The following is a 19,809-nucleotide window of genomic DNA, read 5'->3' as shown; positions in this document are numbered from 1 at the left end:
AACGGAATCGTAACTAACTTTTCTCTCTCTCTAACCACTCGTGCGTAAACTGAGTAAAATGTGCAACTGATAAAACGTACCTTACTGAGCTTTCAGAAAAGCTTATATACCTTGATGTTTCAGTGCTTACTGCCATGGTCCTTTTGACTTAACCGCGATTCCACGTGGAAGGCCTTACAACGCTGTAACCCAATCTTGGGGAAATTCCAACGTTTAAGTCTTCCTTCCCTGGAGTGCATCTGACGCGAGGGGTGACGACCTGGGTGCCAACTCATGCGCCCAGCTTCTAGTCACTCGCCCTGGGAGTGTATCTGCCTTCCTCTCGTACCATGCACATGGTTCACCCTTGGGCGTGGCCCTTTCCTGGGTCGTATCTGTCCCAGGGATTCTCCAGAGGTGGCGTGGGTACTTCACGAGTTAGGTTACCCCCTACTGGAACTATGGCCTTGAAGCCACCTCTCTCTTCTCTTTATTACTGCTCTGAGGTACCGGGGCCCGAGGCCTCCTCGCCCGTACGGTGACCTCTGAGTGTGTCGCCCCCTCCACAGTCTTCCCTACCTGTGGGTATCGGGGGGTGACATCAACGACGCCTCAACATGGAGTCGCCCACACCTGGCGACGCCTACCTCTGGCGACGCCCAAAATGGTCAACCTATTGACTTTCTCCCTTGAGCCCCTTGGCGGGTCGCACCACGTGTTTGACTTTGACTTTGACTTTAACTTTGGTCACCGCTCGGGGACGGGACGATACAATTAGTAACAAAATTAGATATTAAGTATACGAACACTAGTGGTGTTCTAACCTTTATATAGATTCGAGCAAAATTCGTAAATTATACCGATATTAAAAGGATTCTAAGTCTAGCCAAACCTAAAGATCCTATACTTTTAAGATACAAATTGATCCCAAATACAAAAAATTTGTTCCCCAAAACACAGATCACGACAATTTTGTTGATTTCAATCGACAAGTGTACTTAGTCAACTAAAGTATAATGATTTGAAGTAGGAGTGTTGAACCCGCAGGAAACAATTTCAATTAAAATTTAATATGAAAAACTAATTATATAAACATGGATAATGATTTTGTTCCTAAATATTGAAATGTTGATCAATGGGCTTAGAATTTTAATCGGAGAAGGAAATAGTTTACAGGGGAGGAGACTTTAGTGGATGAAATCATACACAAGATTGAGGACATCAAAATACAGCACTGGTGACACCATCAGTACTATTGCCACCAACACTACTGGTGGCACCATCAGTACTGTTGCCACCAACAGTACTGGTGGGTCCATCAGTACTGTTGTCACCAACAGTACTCGTGGTACCATCAGTACTGTTGCCACCAACAACATTGGTGGTACCATGAGTACTGTTGCCACCAACAACACTGGTGGTACCATCAGTACTCTTGCCACCAACAACACTAGTGGGACCATCAGTACTGTTGCCACCAACAATATTGGTGGCACCATCAGTACTGTTGCCACCAACACTACTGGTGGCACCATCAGTACTGTTGCCACCAACACTACTGGTGGCACCATCAGTACTGTTGTCACCAACACTACTGGTGGGACCATCAGTACTGTTGCCACCAACAATACTGGTGGTACCATCAGTACTGTTGCCACCAAAACTATTGGTGGCACCATTAGTACTCTTGCCACCAACACTACTGGTCCCACCATCAGTACTGTTGCCACCAACAGTACTGGTGGGACCATCAGTACTGTTGTCACCAACAGTACTAGTGGGACCATCAGTACTCTTGCCATTAAAAGTACTGGTATTATGGCCTTGACGCCACATTTCTCTTCTCTTTGTTACTGTTTTGAGCTGTCGAGGCCCCTCGCAGTGTCACCCCCTCCATTGTCTTTCCTACCCATGGGTATCGAGGGGTGACATCGTCGATGCCTTAACTAGGCGACGCTTCACCCTGGCGACGCCTACATCTGACGATGCCTCATCTTGGCGACGCCTTATGCGGTCAGCCTGTTGACTTTCTTCCCTTGGGCACCTTTGAGGGGTCCCACCATATGTTGACTTTGACTTTGGTCAACGCCCGGGGACGAGACGGTACACAAGCCCCCCAATCTTGAGCTGACACTTGTTTCAGGAAAAAGACTAAGGCCTCGCCCTAGCATCCACGTGGCATTCCTACTGACGTGACATTCCTTTGATCAGTTGACGTGACGCTCTCTGAGCGTCTGACGCGACATTCTCTGCGCTGAAGATGTGACGTTTTAAGTTGCGCGTTAATCTCTTGGCACAATCCTATGGCTGGGAATGAGTGTCGTTAGAGCTTCAAGTTAACGTTATATCCCTTTGAAAATGCGCGCTCAAAGGCACTGTTCCATTCACACTTTTCGTATTCCCTCTACTGTTCACCTTCTTCTCCAAAAGCTCTCACTGCATTTTTCGTTCTCTCCTTAGCACTTCCAATCTCCATCCAAATCGATACTCAAAAGGTATGATTTTTCTCCTTCAATGGCCCTCTCCTTTAACTTTTTGTACTGATATAACTGTCTGGGCCTGTTTATTTTCCTTGCATTCACGTTTTTCTTCCTCATTTCTCTGTTTCTCCCCTTCTGAACTTCTCGCGTGGGTAGGGGTTTTCTTAGGGCTTCTTCCCCCTTTTCTTCCTGACCCCATTCGCTAAACCTTTTCTCTTCTTCATTCTCCAGTTTCTTCATCAATGGCGCGTACTAAAACAACGACCAACCCTCCACCCCCCAAAGTCAACTAGAGGGCCCTTTACCCATGGGCTCCAGACGAGCTGCTCGATGAGTACTCGAGCTTGGTCTCCACAAAGGCCTGGAGGGATCACGTAGGAGAGTCGAGCACCTACGACCATCGTGCCTTCGCAAAATGGCACGACGATGACATAGCAGTGCTCCCTTGTACCCTAGGGTAGCCTGTATGTGGGGATGAGCGGGCCAACAACGGGGTCCCCTTCTTCTACTTCTACCAGGTGGTTTTCAAGCGCATAGGGATGCGCTTCCCTTCTCCAGGTTCGAGAGGGAACTATTAACCGAAATCCACGTTGCCCCAGCCCAGCTGCACCCCAACGGCTGGGCCTTTGTCAAAGCCTTTGACATCTTGTGCGGGTTCTTCGGGCACGCTCCCTCCGTCGACATCTTCCTTCATTTCTTCAAAGTGAAGAAACAGGGGAAGAGCCTCTGGGTGAGCCTCAACAACATACCTGGAAGGGTCCACCTGACCTTATTCCAACAATCCTTCAAGGGGTGGAAGGGCAAATTCTTCAAAGTTTATTGTTCTGACTTTCACCCCTCCGCCCTTGACGGCTTCTCCTTGTACTGGGTGAAGGAGGTGAAGCCCACGAAACCCAAATCCCTTGACGAGTTGCCCTGGAACGATCGAGAGGCTTGTCAAATTCTGACCAGCACGGGGGGCTTCGACACTGCCCCCCTAGAGTACAACGCTGAGGCTCTAGCGAAATACATAAGTATGAGAGCCACCCTCATAACTCTTCCTTCACTGCACTTTCTTGTTCTTACTTAGTGTATGACTTATCTGTCTTCTTTGTATAGTGTTTAACTTGTGCTTAACCCCTATTGCATTTACCTTTTTGGTGCAGATTCGAAAATGGATAGACAACGAAGATTGAGGCTGGCTCATGTCCTAAAGTCCAAAGACGGGGCTTCGGCGAAGGAAGTTGGGGGGCCGCCCTTCCAACCTCCAACGCCTCTCCATCTTCTCCCAATTCTCGCTCTCAACACACCACGACGCCATCAACTCCACCAGTCCAACTCTCTCCTAGCCAACCTCCACACTCGCCACCTCCCATCGCGGCCATGCCCCTCGCGTTGGTCGAGGCTGCTACTTCATCAGCCCCCCTTGACAAAGGGAAAAGGGTAGTGGAGGTGGTCTCCGATGATAAAGACTTCGCTGGGGGGCAAGTCTTCAAACGACAAAGAACTCAACATGCCCCTCAGACAGTCACTTCTACTACTTCCTCCCGCCTTCTTCTTTGGCGACACCATGGCCTAGGCGGCGCATCACATTTCTTCTAACAAGGGAAGATAAAGGCTGAAAACCAAGGCACTTCTTTTTCTCAACTGGTTTTTCCATTTATTAGGGTGACCTCATTAAAAAACCCCCGAAAGGGAAAAAGAGCATCCCCTTCGACTAAATTGTTACATACTGCTTACATAAGTCAACTGAAATAAAATTTTAAGTTGGCTGCATTCCAACTGCGCGGGATAGGGCCTCCATCTAAAGTCTCCAGGTTGTACGAACCATTGCCCTTAGCCTCAGTAACTCTGAAGGGCCCGGTCCACTTGGGAGACAGTTTATTCTGCAACTCGTATGGGTGGGCTTTCCTCATCACCAGGTCGCCCACCTGAAACTGTCGCGGCTTTACCTTAGAGCTATATTGCCGCTCTACTCTTCTCTTCATCGCTTCAGCTTTTATTCTAGCTTCTTCCCTGGCCTCTTCTAGCAGATCCAGGTTCACCCGCCTCTCTTCATTAGATTCCTCCACTACAAAGTTTTGAAAACGCGGTGAGCTTTCGTGTATTTCTACTGGAATCATCGCGTCCGACCCGTATACCAAACTGAAAGGCGTCTCCATAGTAGAGGATTGGGGCGTGGTGTGATATGCCCATATAATCCTTGGCACCTCTTCTGCCCATGCCCCTTTGGCCTTCTCTAACCTTCTTTTTAACCCCCTCAGAAGGACTCTGTTTGCTGACTCTACTTGTCCATTGGTCTGGGGGTGTTCAACCGATGCGAACACTTGTTTGATTCCCACTTCAGCGCACAGATTTCTCAGCTGCTGACTGGCAAACTGGGTCCCGTTGTCAGATATCAGGCGCCTGGGTACGCCAAAGCGACACACGATGTTTCTCCACACAAAATGCTGTACCTTATGCGCGGTGATTTGTGCCACAGGCTCCGCCTCTATCCACTTAGTGAAGTATTCTATGGCGACGATCAGATACTTCATCTGCCTGATAGCCAGTGGGAAAGGGCCCAGGATGTCAATTCCCCATGTGTGGAAAGGCCACGGGCTGTATATAGACCTTAACTCTTCTGGCGGCGCCTTGTGCCAGTCGGCGTGCTTTTGGCATTGCATACACCGCTGGGCGTGCCGTACGCAGTCCTCTTTCACTGTTGGCCAGAAAAAACCTGCGCGTATTACCTTGGAGGCTAAGGATCTTCCCCCTACATGGCTTCCGCAGATGCCTTCGTGTAGCTCCGCCATTATCCTGGTGCACTCATCGCCACTAACGCATGTTAGGATAGGGTGAGTGAAGCCGTGCCTGAACAGCACCCCATCCACCAAAGTATATCTGGCGGCATTTCTTTTGACTTTTTTGCCCTCTTCAGGGTCCACTTGAAGAGCCCCATCCGCCAGGTACCGTTTATAGGGCGTCATCCAGGTGTCTCCCTTGGACAAAACACAGACCTGCCTCTGCTCTTCCTCAGGCCCACCCGCGTATATGCTGATGCGGGGCGCCTTCTGCTTATCTTGGGTTAAAGAGGAATGGCTCCTCGGCCTTCCCCTTGATGTATAAATCTGGAGGACATCCACCGTGTTGTCTTCCACGAATCGACGCGGAGCTTTGAGAGTCTCCTGGATCACTGTCCTCTGTCTACCCCCCTTGCCTGAGCTGGCCAGCTTTGCAAGCAGGTCAGCTCTGGCATTCTGCTCCCTCGGGACATGTATCAGCTCAAGAGCGTTGAACGCCCCCTTCAATAACTGGACGTATCTAAGATACGCCGCCATTTGTGGGTCCTTCGCCTGGAATTCGCCCGACACCTGCCCCGTAATCAACTGAGAGTCGCTCTTCACCAGGAGGTGCTGTGCGCCCATCTCCTTCGCCAAGAGCATTCCTGCTATCAGGGCTTCATACTCTGCCTGATTGTTACTTGCCTTGAAGGCAAAACGCAAGGCCTGCTCGATGAGTATGCCGTCGGGTCCCTCCAACACTATTCCCGCACCGCTCCCTTGTTGGTTTGAAGAGCCATCAACCGAGAGTAGCCACTGCGAACTAGGTTCCACCTCTTGCTCACCTCCGGGCGAAAGTTCTGCTACGAAATCCGCGTACACCTGCCCTTTGATGGACCCTCTAGGCTCGTACTGGATGTCGAATTCTGACAGCTCCACTGCCCAGCGTACCATTCTTCCTGCCACATCGGGTTTCTGCAGCACTTTCTGTATGGGGAGATTGGTCATCACTACCATCGTAAAACTGTGGAAGTAATGACGGAGCCTCCTAGCAGAAAACACTACTGCCAGCGCCGCCTTTTCTAGTGCTTGGTACCTCGTCTCAGCCCCCTGTAAGGCCTTGCTCACGAAGTAGATGGGCTTCTGACTCTGGTCCTGCTCTTGGACCAACACAGAACTGATGGCCCGCTCCGTTACAGTAAAATACAAACGGAGGGGCACGCCCGTTACCGGCTTGTAGAGGACCGGTGGCGTCGCCAGGAACTCCTTCAGCTTAATGAAAGCCGCTTCGCACTCATCAGTCCAGGCAAAGCGACTGTTTCTCTTGAGGCACTGGAAGTACGGGTGCCCCTTTTCTCCTCCGGCGGAAACAAACCTCGAGAGCGCCGCCATCCGCCTTGTCAACTGTTGCACCTCTTTTACCGATGTCGAACTCCGCATGGCGATAATAGCCGCACATTTGTCGGGGTTCGCCTCTATCCCCCTCTCGGTGAGCAAAAAACCCAAGAACTTACCAGCCTCTACCCCGAAAACACACTTTTCGGGGTTCAACTTGAGGCGGTATTTGGATATTGTGTTGAACAACTCCTCGAGGTCTGCCATGTGCTGCACCCTACTTGGCGACGCCACCACCATGTCGTCGACATAAGCGTACACATTCCTCCCAAGCATTGGCGCCAGGACCTTATCCATTAGCCTCTGGTACGTGGCGCCCGCATTCTTCAGCCCGAAGGGCATCACCTTATAAAAGTAACTGCATGTCTCCGTCATGAATGCAGTTTTGCTCTCGTCTCTTGGGTGCATCTTGATTTGGTTGTACCCTGAGAAGGCGTCCAGGAAACTTAACACCTTGCTGCCGGACGCGCTGTCTACCAAGGCGTCAATGCTGGGCAGCGGATAGGAATCCTTTGGGCACGCCTTGTTCAGGTCCGTGAAGTCAACGCACATTCTCCACTTTCCGTTCGCCTTTTTCACCAAGACGACATTGGCGAGCCACTCAGGGTACTGAATCTCCCTAATGTGGCCAGCACTCAGCAGCTTCTGCGTTTCGTCTCTCACCACCTGTTGTCGTTCCTCATTGAACTTCCTCCTTCTCTGACGCACGGGGCGGACCGTGGCGTCCATGCTGAGGTGGTGACACAGGAAATCAGGGTCGATGCCTGGCATATCCGAAGCGGACCATGCGAAGGCATCCAGGTGGCGCGAAATCACTTCTACCACCCCTTCCTGTTCTTCTGGGCTTAGCGAGCTTCCTAACCTGAAAGCTTTGCCGCCAATCTCCCTTTCTATGGCGTTAGCTGCAGGCTGCTCCCTGCTATCATCTTCGACGGACGCCGCCTTTTCGACAGGCGCCGCCTCTTCTACGGGCGCCGCGTCGTCAGGGCCTTCCTCCATTGGCACATCTGCTTCGGGTCAGCCCAACGGGCGTCGCCTCAACCATCGTCGTGTCCGCTCTTGGCGGACGTTCATACACCATAAATACGCCTCTCTTCGTCTTCAGGCTGTTTTCATAGCATTTCCTCGCCTCCTCTTGGTCTGACCTGATGACTATCACCCGGCCACTGAGGTCCGGTAGCTTCATCTTCATGTGACGGGTGGAGGACACTGCACTCAGACGGTTTAACGCCGGTCTGCCCAGCAAAATATTGTAGGCAGAATTGGCGTTCACGACGAGGTACCGGATGCTCTCTGTACGGGAGGCCTCTCCGTCTGTGAACGTAGTCCTCAACTCCAGGTACCCCCGGACCTCTACCTGGTTATCCCCGAACCCATACAAACATCCCGTATAGGGACTCAGCAGATCGGGGGACAACCGTAACTTATTAAAGGTCGACAGAAACATGACGTCTGCCGAGCTTCCTTGATCAACAAGCACTCTGTGGACCTTCCTTCCAGCTGTGACGACTGAGATGACAACGGGATCGTTGTCGTGGGGCACCACATCTCGGAGGTCTCTTCTTTTGAACACAATATCTGACTCCCAGGGCTCCCCCGAGAGCCTCTCTTCGATTGAATTCACCCCCCTCGCGTATTTCTTCCGCTGGGAGGCGGTGGGTCCTCCGCCGGAAAAACCTCCAGCAATGGTGTGGACCTCGCCAAGCACAGGCATCTCGTGTGCTGGCTCATCTGCCGGTGGCGGCAAGGTGGCGGTCGTTGGGGAATCTGCAACATAATCTTTCAAACACCCAGTCCTCACCAGCTCATCTAGCTGGTAGCCCAACGACAGGCAATTATCAATTTGGTGCCCAAAAGCCTCGTGAAATTCGCACCAAGAGTCTTTGCGGGGCCCTAACACCTTGTCGGTCTTCGCCGGTCGCCTCAGCCTCTCGGCTATGTTAGGTACGGCGATCAAATCCTTCAACTCAACTACGAAGTTGTACCTCGCCGGTCTTGCTCTTTCTCTGGCGGGGCGTTCGCCTCCTGCTGGGCCCCGGGGCTGGGGCTTTCTGGCCTCGTAGGGGCGTCTCGCCTCTGGCTTCTTTCTCCTCGTCGTGGTCTCATTGACTCTGACGGGTTGAACTCGCGCCAGTCCCCTCGGGCGTGAGGGCACGGCGCTGGTGCGCTTCACACATACCTCCCCTTTCGAAGCAATGTGCTCTACTGCCCTGCGCCGTAATTCAGCGAAAGTCCTAGGGCGATTACGAATAATGGATTCTCCGAAGGGGCCGGGGCATACGCCTTTCACAAATGCGTACACGATTATAGGCTCTTCTGTTGTGCCAACCTTCACGACCTGGGCCCCGAAGCGATTGATATACTCCTTCAGGGTCTCCCCCTGATATTGCTTCACGTCGAACAGGTCGTAGGAGACCGGCGGCGGGGCCTTGTTGGCTAAGTACTGTTCTGGGAATAACCGCGACAATTGGCGGAAAGATGTGATATGACCTTCTGGGAGGCTAATGAACCAGTCCATAGCCATCCCGGTCAGGGTGCTCATGAAGAGCTTGCACTTGGCAGCATCAGAACCGCCTATCAGGACCATCTGCGTGTGAAATGCAGCCAGGTGCGCCTCTGGGTCCTCCATCCCGGTGAAGATCACCTTGGGTCCCGCAAACGTGTTCGGGATCGCTGCGTCTAGGATCTCCTGTGAGAAAGGAGTGGAAAACTCCCTTGGTGGGGAATGGTTCTCCGTCTCGTCATGCCTAGGCCGCCTCCTATCGTTTCTCAGGCCCTGGCGCAACTCCTCATTCACACGGTGGAGCTCTTCGTTCCGCTCATGCGAGGTGTCAAGGTCTGCCTGCATGCGTTCCTGCTCCATTTTCGAATCCGCCATGTCCTGCTGCAACCCCCTCATTATTTCCAGGACCTGCTGCATGGATAGGTCTGCTGGGGCTGCGCGCGCTGCTCTTCGTCTGGTGGGGGCTATTGTCGCTCCAAACTCCTTCAACGTTACTGTAACTTGATAAACCTTCTCGAACTTGTGATGGGACTGATGTTTTATATCGGCCCCACGGTGGGCGCCAAATGTTCCGTCCGGTTGACCGGGACGTCTTCGTGCGCGACCTCAACCGTCAGCTAGGGACACCATCCCACTGGTTGCCTGTGGATTCCTGCAAAAAAGAGGACAAAGGGGCGCCCTAGCGGCCGTGTGCACTCCGACGCTCAAGTCAGCCAGAATGAAACACCAAAAACTGTCCACCTCCGTGTCTGAGCACCGCGTGTGGCACTCTGGCGGTGGTGAATTAACTGTGTATATGTGTGTGTTGTCTCCCCCAGGCAAAAATATTCCCCAGTCTCTTGTACGCAACCTTGAAGCATGAGCAAGCAACTAGAGAGTTCTCTGGTAAATTTGCCGAAGGTTCCAACCCTTTTTCCAACATTCTCTGCGCTATTTAAACTACCCAAGCATTTAAAGCGCCTTAAAGCGCTTTTACTCACAAACGTAACGCACTCATTAAAGCGCTTAATTAGAAAACGTAGCGCATTTAAGACGTTTGAAACGCTCGGGAGCCATTATAGTACCTGAATGCTCGAAAGGGAAACTGTATTGAATAACTTTTAATTACCTGGCACCTGACTAAAGGGTGTTTCTATTCTGGCATGGCTGTCGTACACGTGGAGGGCCTCACGACGCCATGACCCCATCTGGGGGCGCTTCGGCCAACCTGGAGACGTTTCTACGTGTGAGTCCTCCTGCTGGGAGTGCTACTGCGCTAGGGGTGACTTTTTGGGGTGCCAACTCATGCCCCCAAGTATCTAGTCACTTACTTTGAGAGCGTATCTGCCCTCCTTTTGTACTCTGCACCCGGTTGCCCTGGGCGTGACTTTCCTCTTGAGTCGTATCTGCCCTACGGGCGTCTCTGGGGCGGCAGGAGCACGTCACGAGTCAGGCTGCCCTTCACTGGTACTGTTACTATGGCCTTGAAGCCACCTTTTCTTTCTCTTTACTGCTGCCCCGTGCTATTGGGACCTGAGGCCTTCTCACGACGTCGCTCCCTCCATGGTCTTTCCTACCCATGGGTATCGGGGAACCACACCGTGATTGCCTTACTTTAGCACTGTTTAATCTGGCGATGCCCTAGCGAGGCGATGCCTCCATCTGGGCTACGCTTTGCCTTGGCGACGCCTTCCCCTGGCGACGCCTTGCCTTGGCGACGCTTCCTCTTGGCATCTCTACACATAGGCGACGCCTTGCGTTGACTTTTGACCTTCCAGTCGTTGACTTTGACTTTAGGCAATAAAATCCGTTGAATTCATATTCAGATCGAAATGAATAAAAATTGAAAAGGAGTTGGTCAATGATATTCGAGCATGCACTTGTTTTGAGTGCTTTTTTATTTTCTATAGGTATCTATGGATTGATCACGAGCCGTGACTTAGTCAGCGCCCGGATACGGGACGGTACAAATTTTAACTCTCTGGTGCCATGTTTTGATTTCTGTAACGCCGTTACTTCATTTTTGTGCACCCTCGTCTACATTCGCTTCTTTTAACATACTGTGCGTGTTTCCTCCGTTATGTTTCTTGGCGACGCCCCTTTCATGGCAACGCGTATCGCCACTTCGAGTCTTTGTCTTTTATCTCTTTACCCCTTGGTCTTGCACTTCGAGTGGGAAGAAGATAAAAAACTGAGGTAAGGTTTTTCTTGAACTTCTTTTTCTTTTTATTTGGGTGACCTCGTTAAAAAACCCCCGAGAGGGAAAAAGAGTGTCCCCTACAATAAGATTGTTACATGGCTGCTCACTTACATAATTCAACTAAAATAAAACTTCAAATTGGCCGTATTCTAGCTGCGCGGAATGGGACCCCATTCCAAAGTCTCTTAGTTGTACGAACCATTCCCCTTAGCCTCGGTAATTTTGAAGGGTCCGGTCCACTTGGGAGACAATTTATTTTCTTGCTCATATGGGTGAGCCTTCCTCATAACTAAGTCGCCAACCTGAAACTGTCGTGGCTTCACCTTAGAGCTATATTGTCGCTCTACTCTTCTCTTTACTGCCTCAGCCTTTATTCTTGCTTCTTCCCTGGCTTCGTCCAGGAGGTCCAGATTCACCCGCCTTTCTTCGTTGGATTCTTCGGCCACAAATTTTTGGTAACGTGGCGAGCTTTCGTGAATCTCCACCGGGATCATCGCATCCGACCCATATACTAGGCTGAAAGGCGTTTCCATGGTGGAAGATTGGGGCATGGTGTGGTATGCCCACACAATCCTTGGCACTTCCTCCGCCCACGCTCCTTTAGCTTTTTCTAGCCTTCTCTTTAGTCCTCTCAGCAAAACTCTATTCGCTGACTCTACTTGCCCATTAGTCTGGGGGTGTTCGACTGATGCGAACACTTGCTTGATGCCCACCTCTGTGCACAGGTTCCTCCACTGTTGGTTGGCGAACTGGGTTCCATTGTCGGATACCAGCCGCCTAGGCACGCCAAAGCGACACACAATGTCCTTCCAAACAAAGTGTTGCACCTTGTGCGCAGTAATCTGGGCCACGGGCTCCGCCTCTATCCACTTGGTGAAGTATTCAATGGCAACGATCAAATACTTCATCAGCCTTATCGCCAATGGGAATGGACCTAGGATGTCGATCCCCCACGTATGGAAAGGCCACGGGCTGAATATGGATCTCAGCTCTTTTGGCGGCGCCTTGTGCCAATCAGCGTGTTTCTGACACTGCTTGCAACGCTGGGCATGGCGCACGCAATCCTCCTTTACTGTTGGCCAGTAGAAACCTGCACGTACCACCTTAGAAGCTAAGGACCTTCCCCCTACGTGACTCCCGCAAATGCCTTCGTGTAGCTCTGCCATTATTCTGGTGCACTCGTCGCCGCTTACGCATGTTAGGATAGGGTGGGTGAACCCGTGTCTAAACAATACTCCATCCGCCAGATACCGTTTGTATGGCGTCATCCAGGTGTCTCCTTCGGCTAAAGCATATATCTGTGCATGCCTTCCTCCTTCGGGCGTGTCCGTGTATGTGCTGATATGAAGCGTCTTCACCGTATCTTGAGTTAAGGAACGATGACTCCTTGGCCTTCCTCTAGCAGTGCTAATATGGAGGACATCCACTCTGTTGTCTTCTATGAATTTTCTCGGAGCTTTGAGCGTCTCTTGGATTACTGTCCTCTGCCTGCCCCCCTTGCCTGAGCTGGCCAGCTTGGCCAGCAGGTCAGCTCTGGAATTTTGTTCTCGTGGGACGTGTATTAGCTCAAGAGCGCTAAATGCTCCCTTCAGCAGTTGAACGTACCTTAAATACGCCGCCATCTGTGGGTCTTTTGCTTGGAACTCACCCGATACTTGTCCTGTAATCAGCTGGGAATCACTTTTCACCAAGAGGGTCTGCGCGTCCATCTCCTTAGCCAGGAGCATCCCTGCAATCAGTGCTTCGTACTCAGCCTGATTGTTACTTGCTTTAAAGGCAAAACGCAGAGCTTGCTCAATCAGCACACCATTGGGTCCCTCCAAGACTATCCCCACACCACTTCCTTGCTGATTGGAAGAGCCGTCGACCGAGATCGACCACTGCGTGCCCGCCTCCACCTCTTGTTCACCTCCGGGCGAGAGTTCTACCACAAAATCTGCATACACCTGCCCTTTGATGGATCCTCTGGGCTCATACTGGATGTCAAACTCTGACAACTCCACCGCCCAACGCACCATCCTTCCCGCTACAACAGGTTTCTGCAATACCTTTTGTATAGGGAGGTTCGTCATCACTACTACTGTAAAGCTGTGGAAGTAGTGGCGGAGCCTCCTGGCCGAAAATACCACGGCCAACGCTGCCTTCTCCAGCGACTGGTATCTCGTCTCTGGGCCTTGTAAAGCCTTGCTAACGAAATATATGGACTTTTGAATTTGGTCCTGCTCCTGGACCAGCACAGAACTGATAGCTCGCTCTGTTACCGCGAAGTATAGCCGGAGGGGCACGCCTGCTACTGGTTTGCAAAGGACCGGTGGCGTCGCCAAGTACTCCTTCAACTTGATGAAAGCCGCTTCACATTCGTCGGTCCATGCAAAGCGACTATTTCTTTTAAGGCACTGGAAATAGGGGTGCCCCTTCTCTCCTCCCGTAGAAACGAACCTTGATAAAGCTGTCATTCGCCCCATCAGCTGCTGTACTTCCTTTACTGATGTCGGGCTCCGCATGGCGATGATTGCTGCGCATTTATCGGGGTTCGCCTCTATTCCCCTCGCCGTGAGCATGAAACCTAGGACCTTACCGGCCTCCACCCCGAAGACACACTTCTCGAGGTTCAGCTTGAGGCGGTATTTTGATATGGTGACGAACAACTCCTCTAGGTCCGCCACGTGCTGCATCCTTTCCTTCGACGCCACTACCATATCATCCACGTAGGCGTACACATTCCTCCCTAACATGGGCACTAGGACCTTGTCCATCAGCCTTTGGTAGGTGGCGCCTGCGTTTTTTAGCCCAAAGGGCATTACCTTGTAACAGTAACTGCAAGTCTCTGTCATGAACGCAGTTTTGCACTCGTCTCTCAGGTGCATTTTGATCTGGTTGTAACCTGAAAATGCATATAAAAAGATAAGTATCTTGCAACCGGAGGCACTGTCCACAAGTGCGTCGATGCTGGGTAGTGGGTACGAGTCCTTCGGGCACGCTTTGTTCAAGTGTGTGAAGTCCACGCACATCCTCCACTTCCCATTCGCCTTCTTCACCAGGACGACGTTGGCCAACCACTCAGGGTACTGGATCTCCCTGATGTGCCCAGCGTCCAGCAGCTTCTGCGTCTCTTCCCTTTTCACTAGTCGCCTCTCTTCATTAAACTTTCTCCTTCTTTGTCGCACGGGGCGGACCGTGGCGTCCATGCTAAGGTGATGGCATAAAAAGTCAGGGTCGATGCCCGGCATGTCTGAGGCAGACCATGCGATAGCATCTAAATGACGCGAAATGACCTCCGCCACCTCATCTTGCTCTTCTTGGCTCAACAAACGCCCCAGCTTAAACGTTTTGCCGTCAATCTGCCTCTCCACCACATTGGCCGCCGGCTGATCCCTGCTATCTTCCTTGAGGTTCGTCGCCCGGTAGTGTTTTCCGGGCGTCGACTCTTCTACGGGCGATGTGTCGTCAGGCCCCTCCTCCATGTGCGCGTCTTCCTCGGGCGTCGCCCTCACGGGTGTGGCCTCGCCAGGCGTTGACTCCGTGGGCGTCGCCTCAATCAAGGGCTCTATCTCCATCGTCGTGTCTGCACCTGGAGGACGCTCGAACACCATGAACACGCCTCTCTTCGTTTTCAGGCTATTCTCGTAACATTTTCGCGCTTCCTCCTGATCCGACTTGATGACTGATGTGATTCCAATAGCATAGAAGAGAAAGATTCTTGATCTTCTTAGGAATCAACTTGAGTTGGACAATACTTAGGCACTTTTCTTAGAATTGGATCAATGTTCTAAGTCAAGAACTCACCAAAACTAGCACCAAATCCAAAACTCATATGGAAGTTCCAATTATTGATCAAATTGAACACAAAAGAATGGAACAAAAGATAAGCAAACTGAAATAGAAGTGTTGGAAATTAAACACACCGAACCAAATCAAACAATGGAAGAATAGCTTGCTGGAAAATGCAAATAGCCGAACTATTCCGTCCGGTTGACCTGGGACGTGTTCGTGCGCGACCTCAACCGTCAGCTAGGGACTCCTTCCCACTGGTTACCTGTGGATTCCTGCAAAGAAGGACAAAAGGGCGCCCTAGCGTCCGTTTGCATTCCGACGCTCAAGTTAGCCAGCAAGAAACACCAAAAAACTATGCACCTCCGTATCGGAGCACCGCGTAAGGCACTCTGAAGGTGGTAAAAAGGAAACTGTGTCTAGTGTGTATTTCTCCTTCTAGCAAAGATCTTTCCCTAGTCCCTTGTGCGTAACCTCAAGGCTCGAGCAAGCAACTAGAGAGTTTCTGGGAAATTTGCCAAAAGTTCCAACCCCGTTCCCAACATTCTCGGCGCTATTTAAACTACCCTAGCATTTAAAGCGCCTTAAAGCGCTTTTAATCATAAAACGTAACGCATTTAATTAGCGCGTCTAATTAGAAAACGTAGCGCATTTAAGACGTTGAAACGCTTGGGAGCCTTTATAGTACCTTAAACGCTCGAAACAGAAACTGTATTAAATGACTTTAATTACCTAGTACCTGACTAAATGGTGTTTCTATTCTGACCTGGCTGTCGTACACGTGGAGGCCCTCACAGCGCCATGACCCCATCTGGGGACGTTTCTTCATGTGAGTCCTCCTGCTTGGGAGTGCTATTGCGCAAGGGGTGACTTTTTTGGGTGCCAACTCATGCCCCCAATCATCTAGTCACTCACTTTGAGAGCGTATACGCCTTCCTCTCGTACCCTGCGCCTGGCTACCCTGGCCGTGACCCTCCTCTTGAGTCGTATCTGTCCCAAAGGCGTCTCTGGGGCAACAGGGGTACTTCACGAGTCAGGCTGCCCTACACTGGTGCTACCACTATGGCCTTTAAGCCACCTTTATCTTCTCTTCATCACTACTCCGGATTTATCGGGACTTGAGGCCTTCTCACGGCGTCGCTCCCTCCATGGTCTTTCCTACCCATGGGTATCGGGGAATCACACTGTGATCGCCTTGTCTTAGTGATATTTAATCTTGGCGACGCCCTGGTTGGGCGACGCCTTCACCTAGGCAACGCCCTGCCTTGGCGACGCTTCCTCGTGGTGACGCTGGCACTTGGCGTTTCTTCTCGTAGGCGACGCCTTATGTTGACTTTGAGTCTAGATGTTGACTTTGACCTTGACTTTGTCAACGCCCGGATACGAGACGGTAAAGGCAAGAACAATTACGCTAGACATGAAAATGAAGAAGACACAAAGCTAGAGAAAAGAACACTTATGGAGATGGAAGAGTAGGTGATTGATCACGCCACTTGGAGGATGGCTGCTCCAAGATTAGTGTGCTGCCGCCACTTGAGGACACCATGGATCCATCAAGATAAGACTAGAGAAGAAGGCTCAAAAGCTCTCCAATGCTCACTCAAAATTTGAGTATAGTTTCTTTACTCTCAATTCCAATCTGCATTATGAAGGACCTAAGCCCTCCTTTTATAGGAGCAAGGGCTGGTCATGAAGCTTACAAAACAAGCTAACCAAAAGTCCCTTGCATGCTACTCACTTCTAGCACCTAAAGTGAAGCATGAAGACTCACCTTCTAGGAAATTCTAAACTAATGCCTAAAGATGCTTTTACAAAAGAGGTATCTAAGGTTTCCCTCTAAGCACCTTCCTAAAAACTATATATTTAAACATTCTACATTTTATAAAAGAAACTATAAAGAGAGATATTTATTTGAAGCCCATTCTTTGACGGCTTGTAGACTTCTTTGGCTTTAGGCTTGATCCTTACTTTATTTTATGTCTTCTTTTAATTTTGAGAAGACTAGAAGGAAGAACTTCAAATGTGAGGGTGGATGTCCTCTTCCTCCTTTAATAAAAGCCTTCCGCGCTTCCTCCTGATCCGACATGATGACAATCACTTTGCCACTGAGATCTGGCAGCTTCATCTTCATATGGCGCATGGAGGCTACTGCGTTCAGCCTGTTCAACGCTGGTCTACCCAACAAGATGTTGTAGGCGGAATTGGCGTTTACGACCAAGTACCGGATGCTTTCGATACGCGAGGCCGTTCCATCTGTGAACGTTGTCCTCAATTCCAAGTAGCCTCGTACTTCCACTTGGTTGTCAGCAAACCCCTATAAGCACCCTGTGTAGGGTCTCAAGAGGTCGGGAGACAACCGCAACTTGTTGAATGTCGACCAGAACATGACATCTGCAGAGCTTCCTTGGTCGACAAGAACCATGTGCACCTTTCTGCCCGCCGTGACAACTGAAATGACTACGGGGTCGTTGTCGTGCGGCACAACATCTTGCAGATCCGCCCTCGTGAACACGAGGTCTGACTCCCACGGATTACCTGAGATTCTTTCTTCAATTGAATTGATCCCCCTCGCGTATTTCTTTCGTTGGGAGGCGGTGGGTCCTCTGCCGGAAAAGCCACCAGCAATGGTGTGGACTTTGCCGAGGATAGGCATCTTGTGCGTTTGTTCTTCCGCTGGTGCTGGCAGGGTCGTGGTCGTGGCGGGCTCTGCGACATAATCCTTCAGAAACCCGCTTCTCACCAACTCATCTAGCTGGTAACCCAGCGACAGGCAGTTGTCGATGTGATGACCAAAAGCTTCGTGGAACTCGCACCAAGAGTCCTTGCGAGGCCCTAACACCTTGTCAGTCTTCGCCGGTCGCCTCAACCTTTCAGCTATATTGGGCACGGCAATCAGATCCTTCAATTCCACCACAAAGTTGTACCTCGCTGGCCTTGCCCTTTCCCTGGCCGAGCGATCCCCTCCTGCTGGACCCCTGGGCTGGGGTTTTCTGGTCTCATAGGGGCGTCTCCCCTCTGGCTTCTTTCTCCCCGTCGTGGTCTCGTTGACCCTGACGGGTTGATCCCGCGTCTGCGCTCTCGGGCGTGAGGGTACGACGCTGGTGCGCTTCTCACACACCTCTCCCTCGGAGGCGATATGCTCCACCGCCCGACGCCGTATTTCAGCGAAGGTCCTAGGGCGATTGCGAATAATCGATTCACAAAAAGGGCCGGGACATACGCCTTTTTTGAATACGTACACGATCATATGCTCCTCTGAAGTACCAAATTTTACTACTTGGGCCCCGAAACGGTTGATGTATTCCTTCAAGGTCTCACCTTGATACTGTTTTACATCAAACAGGTCGTAGGAAACTAGCGGCGGAGCCCTGTTCGCCAAGTATTGCTCTCTAAACAGCTGCGACAACTGCTGAAAGGAGGTGATATGGCCATTTGGAAGGCTGATGAACCAATCCATTGCCATCCCCGTCAAGGTGCTCATAAAGAGCTTGCATCTCGCGGCATCGGAGCTGCCTACCAACACCATCTGCGTGTGGAATGCAGTGAGATGCGCCTCAGGATCCTCCATCCCAGTGAAGATCACCTTGGGTCCCGCGAACGTGTTGGGGATTACTGCATCCAGGATCTCCTGCGAGAAGGGTGTGGAAAACTCCCTTGGCGGGGTGAGACGCTCGGTCTCATCTTGTTCACGTTGCCCTTGGTTATTGCTCAAACCCCGGCGCAACTCTTCATTTATACGGTGGAGTTCTTCGTTTCTCACACGTGAGGCTGCGAGACCAGCCTGCATGCGTTCTTGTTCCACCCTCGATTCCGCCATCTCATCCTGCAGCCCCCGCATCATTTCCATGACCTGCTGCATGGACATTTCCTCACTCGTAGTGCGTGCGGAACCTTGTCTAGTGGTGGCCCTCATTCTTCACTGTTTCCTCGAACTTCTGCCAATGTTATAGTAGCTTCGATAGATCTCCTGAAGCTTGCGATGGGACTGATGTTTTAAATCGGCCCCATGGTGGGCGCCAAATGTTCCGACCGGTTGACCTGGGACGTCTTTGTGCGCAACCTTGCCCGTCAGCTAGGGACACCTTCCCTCTGGCTACCTATGGATACCTGCAAAGAAGGACAAAAGGGCGCCCTAGCGGCCGTTTGCACTTCGACGCTCAAGTCAGCTAGCAAGAAACACCAAAAACTCTGCACCTCCGTGTCGGAGCACCGTGAATGGCACTCTGAAGGTGGTAAACGAAACTGTGTATTATGTATCTTTTCTCCTTCTGGCAAACAACCTTTCTCTAGTCCCTTGTGCGTAGCCACAAGACTCGAGCAAGCAACTAGAGTGTATTCTCGGGAAATCTGCCAAAAGTTCGAACCCCGTTTCCAACATTCAAGGTTCTATTTAAACTACCCTCGCATTTAAAGCATCTTAAAGCGCATTTAAGGTCATGAAACGTTCAGCGCTTTTAAGACGTTTAAACCGCTCGAAGCATTTAAAGTACCTTAAACGCTCGAAACGTAAACTTTAACTTAAATAACTTTAATTACCTTGTACCTGACAAATTGATGTTTCTGTTTTGACTTGGCTGTTATTACACGTGGAGGGCCTCACAGCACCGTGACCCCACATGGGAGCATTTCCTCGTGTGAGTTCTCTTACCTGGGAGTGCATCTGCGCAAGGGGTGACTTTCTGGGTGCCAACTCATGCCCCCAAACCTCTAGTCACTCACTTTAAGAGCGTATCTGCCTTCCTCTCGTACCCTGCACCTGGC

General features: G+C 51.1%; 3 protein-coding genes across 3 annotated transcripts; all 3 read right to left on the bottom strand.

Annotated features, from left to right (window-relative positions):
* Positions 1-1,200: 1,200 nt before the first annotated feature.
* Positions 1,201-1,815, bottom strand: LOC137815788 (uncharacterized). Its single transcript, XM_068618900.1, has one exon. The coding sequence runs from the start codon at positions 1,813-1,815 to the stop codon at positions 1,201-1,203; it is 615 nt and encodes a 204-aa protein (XP_068475001.1).
* A 1,218-nt stretch (positions 1,816-3,033) lies between these two features.
* Positions 3,034-14,741, bottom strand: LOC137815786 (uncharacterized). The gene is made up of 5 exons (XM_068618899.1): positions 14,287-14,741; positions 14,082-14,161; positions 13,470-14,005; positions 12,883-13,325; positions 3,034-3,208 (listed from the first exon to the last, which is right to left on the bottom strand). The coding sequence occupies exons 1-5, from the start codon at positions 14,739-14,741 to the stop codon at positions 3,034-3,036; spliced, it is 1,689 nt and encodes a 562-aa protein (XP_068475000.1).
* Positions 14,742-17,362: 2,621 nt separating this feature from the next.
* LOC137815785 (uncharacterized) lies at positions 17,363-18,961 on the bottom strand. Its single transcript, XM_068618898.1, has one exon. The coding sequence runs from the start codon at positions 18,959-18,961 to the stop codon at positions 17,363-17,365; it is 1,599 nt and encodes a 532-aa protein (XP_068474999.1).
* Positions 18,962-19,809: the final 848 nt, after the last annotated feature.

This window comes from Phaseolus vulgaris, chromosome 1 (assembly GCF_000499845.2).
Source record: "Phaseolus vulgaris cultivar G19833 chromosome 1, P. vulgaris v2.0, whole genome shotgun sequence".
Classification (NCBI taxonomy): domain Eukaryota; kingdom Viridiplantae; phylum Streptophyta; class Magnoliopsida; order Fabales; family Fabaceae; genus Phaseolus; species Phaseolus vulgaris.
The sequence above is the reverse complement of the archived record's forward strand: the minus strand, read 5'-3'. Positions and strand labels throughout refer to the sequence as shown.